This window comes from Helianthus annuus, chromosome 10 (genome assembly GCF_002127325.2).
Source record: "Helianthus annuus cultivar XRQ/B chromosome 10, HanXRQr2.0-SUNRISE, whole genome shotgun sequence".
Classification (NCBI taxonomy): Eukaryota; Viridiplantae; Streptophyta; class Magnoliopsida; order Asterales; family Asteraceae; genus Helianthus; species Helianthus annuus.
The window spans coordinates 172524970-172534677 of record NC_035442.2 but is presented as its reverse complement, the minus strand read 5'-3'; the positions used below and the strand labels follow the sequence as shown (position 1 = coordinate 172534677).

The 9708-nt window shown below is 38.8% G+C and overlaps 1 protein-coding gene and 1 non-coding gene across 4 annotated transcripts; both read right to left on the bottom strand.

Moving 5' to 3' along the window:
- Positions 1-338: 338 nt before the first annotated feature.
- LOC110886664 lies at positions 339-3221 on the bottom strand. Of its 3 annotated transcripts, none has more exons than XM_022134496.2 (4): positions 3053-3213; positions 2829-2966; positions 1833-1946; positions 339-544 (listed from the first exon to the last, which is right to left on the bottom strand). In XM_022134496.2, the coding sequence occupies exons 1-3, from the start codon at positions 3134-3136 to the stop codon at positions 1848-1850; spliced, it is 321 nt and encodes a 106-aa protein (XP_021990188.1). In that variant the 5' UTR covers positions 3137-3213; the 3' UTR covers positions 339-544; positions 1833-1847. The 3 variants fall into 3 exon arrangements, with proteins under 3 accessions (XP_021990188.1, XP_021990190.1, XP_021990189.1); XM_022134497.2 differs by having other exon boundaries at positions 382-528; XM_022134498.2 differs by lacking the exon at positions 1833-1946 and having other exon boundaries at positions 3053-3221.
- Positions 3222-6631: 3410 nt separating this feature from the next.
- On the bottom strand, positions 6632-6738 carry LOC118483596. Its single transcript, XR_004870883.1, has one exon. It is a non-coding gene; the product is annotated as a small nucleolar RNA R71 (small nucleolar RNA).
- Positions 6739-9708: the final 2970 nt, after the last annotated feature.

Sequence of the window (9708 nt, the reverse complement as noted above, 5' to 3'; positions counted from 1 at the left end):
GGCCCAAGAAAAAAAACACGCTAATATGCATTGCATTTTCAAGGCCCAAAAATGAACAATTGTTTCACAACTTGTTATTCACGAATCTATGAAATTTACAAAATCAACTTTATTTATTTTTAAACAAAATTCCAAATTCGTTTAGTGATGATACGCGAATGCAAAGCTTCGATGACCATGGAACATTTGACTTGAGTTGCTACTTTTGAAGGGAAAGCGGCGCAACTTGTTGCCCGTTTACCAACTATCTCGATTCTATAATATAAACTGGTTAATTATTTTATGTCAAACAGGTAAGAGAGTTAACATAGATACACGACTATGGACTCACGTATCCATTGACTATAAACATATAATAAGATATAATATACGCACCAAAAATGACTATTTTAACGACTTTCTCTCAAATTCTGATTAAAGGTTTTGGAATGAAAAATATAACGCGGGTATGAAATTGGTGAGCTACCTATACAACTATATTGAGGTCTTCTCCTTTGCTCTTGATCGTTTCTTTTTCGATTTCAGATTCTGCATCAGGGTAATCCTGCACCAAATCAGGTATGAAAAAGTAAACTATACAAATCCGGTTCAAAGGCAATTATTGTAATTGTTAGAAATAGTAATGTTAACACACCCAAATGAGATTATGATAATTAAAATGAGTTTTGACTTTTGAGATTATTTATTCCTACAGTAGGTCAGTAGGGGGTCCTTACAAACATAAAACAACATGTTGAACACACAGTTTCAATTGTATACAAAAAGTAAAAAACTCAGAAATTAAACAACCAAATTGGCAGAGGACAATTTCAATATATTTGTTTGTATATACTCATCTTTATCTAACTGGAACCAATATTTATATAAGTCAAAGGGTAAAGTTAACATGTAGAGATTGCAAGATGACCAGGTCATAGGGTTGGATAACGGGTCAAACGAGCAAGATCGGGATGGTTCAACCTGTAAACACTTATCTTCCATTAACTTCTTCTAAATGATCAATGCATCAATTAGGATAAAAAATCCAAATATTTCAACAAAAATGATTTATGATTTAGAGTAAATTGCCATTTTAGTCCTTGAGGTTTGGTCCAAATTGCCATTTTAGTCCAAATAGTTTTTTTTTCTCCTCTGGGTCCCTGACTTTTCCATTTTCTTGCCATTTTGATCACATTGCCTAACTCTATAACCAGGGGGATTTTTGGCATAACTATTGTGTAGTGATAACCAGGGGTAGTTTACACTTTACAACATAATTTATAAACCTCATAAAAATTTAATGCCAAAAATACCCCTGATTATAACCTGCTTTTTATACTAAGTTAGGCAATGTGATCAAAATGGCAAGAAAAAGGAAAAGTCAGAGACCCAGAGGAGAAACAATAACTATTTGGACTAAAATGGCAATTTGGACAAAAACTCAAGGACTAAAATGGGAATTTACTCTATGATTTATGTATAAACTTCATGCGATACAACCAATTCAACCGGTTCTCCATTTAGCTAAGTTTTTTGGTATGCCTAGTCTGAGATAAAGCACAACCTAAATCGACCCGTTCGTTATTCATAACCTACATACCCTCCCAAAACCACAAACTAATGCACATACTAATTACTTTCACAAGAAATCTTCATCCAAACCCTAGTTAGACGACATCATTCATCAGCGAATATCGAATTATATGACAGATATGCAAGTACATAACATTCCAATCAAGCAACATATTCGGTTTTCAAGTAATCATTAGCACCTTATCCAATCCCTTTACACATGCATATATCATAACTCATCATGATAAAATCCAAGTATCCAACACATAACTAAATCATACTCTCAATTCTACGATTTAAACATAGACGCCTGCGGCCTTCTTGGATTCATTATCATCTAAAAGCGTCTGAAGAGCCCTCTTCTTAGTACAATATTTCCTTTCAAAATGCGTCACCTAAAACACATCACCAATTCAAATATTTAAACTCCACCAATCACCAACCTAAGCAGTTAATATCGCGATATATCATTGATATATCGGTTATTAGTCCCCCGGTGAGATATCAGTGCAAAACATCAGTCAGAATATCAGTACCGAAATTATCGTCGATATTTAAATGATATTTGACCAATATATCACCGTTTTCCTCGATATCAGTACATTTCTTCTTAGTTCTACCATTCCTCTTTCTTCTTATTGCTGATATTAGTGTTTTAAGTCTTAATTGTTAGTGTTTTAAGTCTTAATCAGTTCCTAATGTTAGCGTTAAATTGTTATATATATAAATTCAACATGATATCCCACCGCGATAACCGATATCGGATTTTTGAGTGAATTTCAAGGATTGTCCTTTATCTTTATACTCATTTTCAGGCGCTGTCCTTTATGTTTAAAATTGATGAGTTTTGTCCTTTATGTTTTCATATCATACACGTTTTGTCCTTTAGGCCTAACCCAGTTAGTTTTTTCAGTTAAATTTGGTCATGTGCTTTGCACATGAGGGCATTTTTGTCAATTCAAAGGTTGCAGAAGCTTTGAGTTGTAAAACTGCAGTTGAACTTACCTTTGAATTGACAAAAATGCCCTCGTGTGCAAAGCATATGACCAAATTTAACTGAAAAAACTAACTGCGTTAGGCTTAAAGGACAAAACGTGTATGATATGAAAACATAAAGGGCAAAACTTGTCAATTTTGAACAGGGATATAAAAATAAAGTACAATACTTGAAATTCACTCCGGATTTTTTACCGCATTAACTGCGTAGTCACCAACAATAACCCTAACTATGAAATCAGTATTAAAACAAATTAGGGTTTAGTTAAACAAACAATTACCCAAGTACGGCGACAGACTTTCTCGTAAAATTCTCTCGTTTTCTTGCATTGAACAGGATACAGCAGACCTACTGCAGCAATTTCATTCGCTTTGATGTGCGATTCTTTCTCTAGACAAGCGTAGAACGCATCGCGAGCCTGTTAATTAGGGAAATTGTGACGGTTGATTGGATATGAAAGATTTGTTGTTATTTTGCAAGTGAATTGAATAAACCGAATGATACCTTGTAGCAAGTTTGTCTAGCGTCGGAGAGGAGGTCTGTATGGATTTTGTCCGGGTATTTGGAGGTGTAAGCTTCCATCGCCATGGCCCAACGGATTGTTTGATTATTGCCTTTTCAGCTCATCTTTTGCGTGCTCAACAAGATAACTTGGATAACAAATAACCTATGCATTTGGTATCGTACCGGTTATATTCGGTACCGGTACCTATTTTTTCATTTTTTGGGCACGACAGTATATTTGATAATGGTACTGAGACTCATTTTTTCGAGTTTTTAGGTACAGGTACTTTTAATACCGGTATTTATTTGATACCGATGATCTAATACCATGCTCATCCCTCAATTTAGGTAAGATAACTGATACAGAAAACGAACCAAAGGTTCAAGAACAAAGTTCTTTCTATTCAATAATCAATCAAAAACTGAATAAACAATTAACCTAGACCCTAATTTATAACTATGAAAAAGATAAAATAGGAAATTCAAATTTTAAATAAAATATAAGATATGCTGATATGCTCCTGCATCAATAACTTGGATAACAAATTATTTGTAAAGTATATTAAATTAGGTGAAAGATTATTATATTTTTTAAAATCTAATATAAGGATTTAATAATCTCAAATGTTGAAGATAACACATATGGTGAGTTAACACATATATGTTATAGGTTTTAGGTTAAAGACAAAAGTGATTGAAAACTTGAGATCCTTCGGTCGTCCATTGAATGGGACTTTGTCGGATAATTGATTGAAGGAAAGATCTAAGTTATCAAGATCTTTGTGCGACTTAAGTTACGTGAAATCTGAAGAATGTGTTACTAACTATAAGAGGAAATAATGGTTAAGATGGGCTAGACAATGTTAGCAACTTCCCATATGGGTTTTGTTGAGTTGGATAAGGTTTAAGATGCCTGTTGTTGTTGTTTGGGTTTTCTTGAGATGGAGCTTGGATGGTGTAGGTGGAGAGTAGCAACTGGGGTATTGTACTGATGTGTGTAAAATGCAACATATAAAACACATCATTTAAGCCATAAAACTAACCCTTTTTAAGTACTAATGTTGGAAAAAGAGTGTTTTTGTCTTCCTTTTGTATTTTCAGGATGAAATGAGCTCAAAATCACAAAAGAAGCAAAAAGACCACTAATTCTACCATAAATACAAGAAAAGGAACAAAAGTAAACTGCCCGGACCCTCAACGGCACCTCCCAAGACAAAGAGAAGAGAACAGAGCCTGAACACGCCCCGTGTCCAGTGAACACGGGGGCGTGCCCAGGAAGCAGCAGAAAAGGCAAACCAGTAGAAGCTTCCATTGCTCACCACGGGGCCGTGCCCAGCGGACACGGGGGCGTGTTGAAAGTACAGCAGGCGCATTAATTGTAATTCGCAATTACAATTAATGAAGAGAGAGAATGTCAGACGGGCACGGGGCCGTGTTCAGCGAACACGGGGCCGTGTCCAGCGTTCTGTTCAGCCTATAAATAGAGGAGCTTGGCTTCATTCTCTCTCATCCCTTGGCACACCACCTCTCTCACACTTCATCCACCACCCACCACCACCATAACACCATCATCCACCACCATCATCCATTGTCCATCATAGAGTGTGTGAGTCGTCTCGGGATCCAAGATTGATCGTAAGAGTTCTTGACAATCAAGGCCATGTTTGCCTAAGTCTCTTACATCACTTGGTGAAGACAAGTGTTTAGTATAATACTTTTTATTTTTAATCTTTTGCACTTTTTATTTGGTTTTGTATTAATGACTTTAATAACTAGTTACTTATGTTGAAGGTGATCTTTCCTTATCGTTTGTCCGTGGTGTCTTGGCATTATTTTACTGTCTATATAAAATAAAAGATTTTCACCATTCATATCTCCACGGTCTATATGGAGGTATGTTGGCTACCTGGTCGGGGGTTAAGGGAACGGTTTGGTAAAGGTCTTGCCCTTGTTCAGCGTTTAGAGGTCCTGCTTGGGACCTGGGTCAAATTTAGTAGGATCTCCTTCAATGCCCATAGGTATTGGATGGCGGGGATCCAAACTCTTTGACCCCCTCATAAGCTAACTACTATTAATACTATAACCCGGCTATTTAGGACTGTATCCCTGCTGACTCAGACTACTTAGCCGAGGGTAACGTCACCGCCAAAAGCGGGGCCTACCATAATTTGCATTAATAACTTAATTCATTATCTTTCAATAATCCGACCCTTTAGGATTGTATCCTTGCTGACTCAAACTACTGGGTTGAGGGTAACGTCGCCTTCAAAAGAGGGGCCTACTACAATAACTAAGATAATCTCTTAAACAAGTGCAAAAGTGCGAAAATAATCAAAGGTTATACTAATACACGTGTCGGATCCAAGTGATTCATCTTGTCTATCTGTTTTTATTTTATTTTCTTTTTCAGCATTTAGTTAGTTTTTATTTTTCTTAGTTTAAAACATTTTTCTAACTTTTTGATTTGATTAGACGTTGAGGATAAACCGGTATTAAAAGCTCTTGTGTCCTTGGACGACCTCGGTATCTTACCAACACTATACTACGTCCACGATGGGTGCACTTGCCCATATGTGTGTTTAGTGTTAGTAAATATCGTGTTTTATAAATTTAAAACTTGGCTAAAAGTGTAAAAAGGGCTTAAATATATATCTAAAAATATAACACACTTCACGCACATCAAGTTTTTGGCGCCGTTGCCGGGGACACAAGGATTTTAAGAAAGTTAGGAATCAACGGCCTAATCATCTTTTTATTTTTTTTAATTTTTTAGGATTTTTTTTTTAGATTTTTTCAGCTTCTGCAGAGCTCAGCACGGGGCCGTGCCTGGTCGGACACGGGCCGTGCTCAGCAACGTCACTGGCAGTTTTTGTTTTTCAAAGTTAACAGGAGGCTGACCACGGGGCCGTGTCGGTGCAACACGGGGTCGTGTCCAACTTCCAGTAACTGGGATCTGAAAAACAACCACTGTATCTCCGACCACGGGGCCGCGTTCGCTCGACACGGGGCCGTGGTGAACCTTCTGACCAACATTCTTTTCTGTTTTTATTGCAGGACTTGGAACCCGACGCCAACCTCGCGTAGTGTATGAGCTCCAGTTCCAATAAAGACATAAAGGAACCATTAGAAGAACCCGAACGCTTTCTCAGAAAAAGGTTAAAAGCCAAAAACCAAGAGAAAGTTTCGGGTGACCCAACCCCAATGGCGGACCAACGTACCCTCATGGATTACTTACGGCCCACCGTAGGTAATCTCGGCGCCGCTATCAATGCCCCGAATGTCGAAGCCAATAACTTCGAACTTCGACCGCACTTGATACAAATGCTCCAAAACTCCGCAACCTTTCACGGGCTCGCGGACGAGGATCCCCATCTACATATAACTAATTTCTTAGAAATATGTGATACATTTCGGATCAATGGAGCATCAAACGACGCCATCCGCCTTCGTATGTTTCCATTCTCACTAAAAGACCGAGCGAAAGCTTGGCTCAACACCCTCCCAGCTGGATCGGTAAACACCTGGGATGAACTAGCCCAAAAATTTCTATATAAGTATTTCCCTCCTTCTAAAACTGCTAAATTAATGGCTGAAATTAACACATACTCACAAGAGGACGGGGAATCCTTATATGAAACTTGGGAAAGGTTCAAGGAGCTATTACGCAAATGTCCCCATCACGGCCTCGCAATATGGCAACAAGTATCCACTTTCTACAATGGGTTGTTGCCACATACTAGGCAGACACTTGATTCTAGCTCCGGGGGACTTTTAGGTAATCGACGCCCACACGAAATATATAATCAAATTGAGGAAATTGCTCAAACCAATTTTCAATGGCACACTCCCCGGGGAAATAAAACTATCGCCCCGGGCGCCCATAAGGTGGACGAAAGCACCTCTCTACAAGCCCAAATCGAGGCCCTTTCTTCAAAAATAAAAAAACTAGAAATGACAAAAACAGTCTCGGTTATGGCTTGTGAGGGGTGTGGTGGGTCACATGAAAATTGGAGTTGCATGAAAGAAACGGACGATCAACAAGAAATGGTAAACTACATTGACAATAGACCTAGGCCGTCGGGTCCTCCAACGGGGACCTTCAACCAAGGATGGCGAAACCACCCAAACCTTGGTTGGAGGGAGCCCGGCAATAGTAGTAACCAACAACCACAACGAACAAACTTTCAGCAATCAAGAAATGAGTCACAAAATTTCACTCAACAACAAAGTGGAAGAGAAAGGCTCGAAGATACTATATCTCGCCTCGTCTCTGACACTGACAAGAAAAATTCGGAAAGATTCCTACAATTAGAATCTAACTTTAGGAATCAACAGGCTAGCATTCAAAACATAGAAAAACAAATAAATCAACTAGCTCAAAATTTTTCCGAAAGACCACAAGGCGCATTACCCAGCAATACCGAAACCAACCCGAAGGCGCAAGTTCACCTCATCACGCTACGAAACCGGACCGTAGGGCCTGCAGAAGTACCTCCAACCGCGGAAGAATCAACACCAACAAATCTGCAAGAGAAGGACCCTCCCCCATCAACAGAGCCTACCAAGGCTCCTCGGGTTCCGTACCCCGGTAGGTTAATTCGTCAGAAAACCAACGAACAATTCGCAAAATTCGAAAGTTTGCTAAAGCAATTGCATGTCAATATTCCTTTTATCGAAGTCCTAACACAAATGCCCAAATACTCTAGATTTATGAGGGACTTCCTTACACATAAAAAGAAAATTGAAAATTTGCAATTAGTTAATTTAGGCGAAGAATGCTCTGCCCTCGTACTCAATAAACTACCCCAAAAAAAGATCGATCCCGGAAGTTTCACGATTCCGTGCTCAATAGGGGAATCTCCCGTTCGCAATGCCTTGGCCGACCTAGGAGCTAGCATTAATCTCATGCCCTCTTCAATGTTCAAAAGGCTTGGCTTGGGAACCACAAGCCCCACAAAAATAAGCATACAACTCGCGGATCGATCGGTCAAGTTCCCGCAAGGTGTCATCGAAAATGTCTTGGTAAGGGTAAGCAGATTCGTTTATCCTGTTGACTTTGTCATACTCGACATGGAGGAAGACACCGAGGTCCCTCTTATTCTAGGGAGACCTTTCCTTGCCACCGCACAAGCAGTGGTGGACATGAATGACGGGACACTAACTTTGAGATATGGGGACGATGAGGTAAAATTCGGAGTTGGGAAAAGAATAGAGGATGACGACCCGATCCACTACATGAAGGTTATCGACTCAAGCTTGGATGCCGCTCTCCGACGGTGTAACTTGGGAGGCAAGGCACCCCAATCAAATGACGTGTGACCGGGAATTGGGTCTAGCCAAGGACCCTTATAAACGTGGCGCACCACGGAGGCATTCCGCGGACCTATCCTTAGTTTAGTTTAATCTTTTAGTTTTTGCAGAATAAATCACACTCATGGTGGTAATGGATGAAAAAGGGAACGAGAAAAAAATGGAACCATGCAGAAGAACAGAACAAACCGACAAAAATCTCCAAAACAGAAGGCTCCACACGGGCCGTGCCCAACCAACACGGCCCCGTGCTGAGCCCCCTGCAGGAAATCACCCAGTTCAGGTAACTGGACACGGGCCGTGTTCAGCGAACACGCCCCCGTGTCCAGGCTTCTGTTTCATTTCTATAATTTTTGTTACTGGCACTTGACCACGGGGTCGTGCCCGGTCAACACGGGGCCGTGTCCAGAGCGCCAGTAACACAAATCTTTGTTTTTAAACACACTTTTACATATTCTAATCAACCAAAAACTCTATTTTTGGACACATTGAGGACAATGTGTAATTTAAGTGTGGGGGGGATGCTAAAACCTTGGAATTTTGCAAAATCCTAAAACAAGCCTTACACAAAACTCTATTGGAACCGCTAAACACCCCAAATTTTTTCAAAAACTTTTTCAATTTTTTATTTTATTTACTTGTCTTAGTTTAAGTTGGGAATAACAAGTTATAAAAGGGTTATATTTTTACAAACTTACAACCGATAGCGTCGTGATAAAAAGAACTAACATAAGAAAATTATGAAACGGTATAACAAGTCTAGCTAAAATTCGATTATATATGCTTGATCACATTAAAAACCCATTCCCACAAAAAGTGAGTTTTGAGCCTTTATTGAGCATAAAAATACACATACTTAGATTAAATGCTCATTTTTCGTTTCTTGTGTGAATAGCCGCTCGGTCTTTACAAATCTAGAACTTGCCACGACGATACATTCCCGGTCCTTACCAACTTAAACCCAAGTAAGTAAATGATGGAGGCATTAGGACTAACTATTTTTCTTTCAAAACCATTATTTTTTTTTTACCTACCCAAAACCCCCCTAGAAAACCCCTTTGAGCCTAAACCTTTCATTTCATTACCCCCAAAACAATTTTCTACCCACCAAAAACCTTTTTCATTTTTTCACCTTTATTTTAGTGACAAACTCGGTTTTTCATAAACATACCTTTACGTGACAAAAAAAAAAAAAAAAAAAAAATTATATATATATATATGAAGTAAAAACAAACATAAGCTACAAAAAGCTTGTTTGGAGAAATACTTCAAAAATAAATGTCACCGAAAAAAAAAAGGTATTTCACGAAAACCGACATTTGTTACGATTTTCACCCTTTTTACTA

Coding starts and splice junctions, on each gene's coding strand:
- LOC110886664 (XM_022134496.2), bottom strand. CDS start 3,136: ATGGCGATGGAAGCTTACACCTCCAAATACCCGGACAAAATCCATACA. Junction 2,967..3,052: donor CTAGACAAACTTGCTACAAG/GTATCATTCGGT, acceptor CCTAATTAACAG/GCTCGCGATGCGTTCTACGC. Junction 1,947..2,828: donor AAGTCTGTCGCCGTACTTGG/GTAATTGTTTGT, acceptor GATGTGTTTTAG/GTGACGCATTTTGAAAGGAA.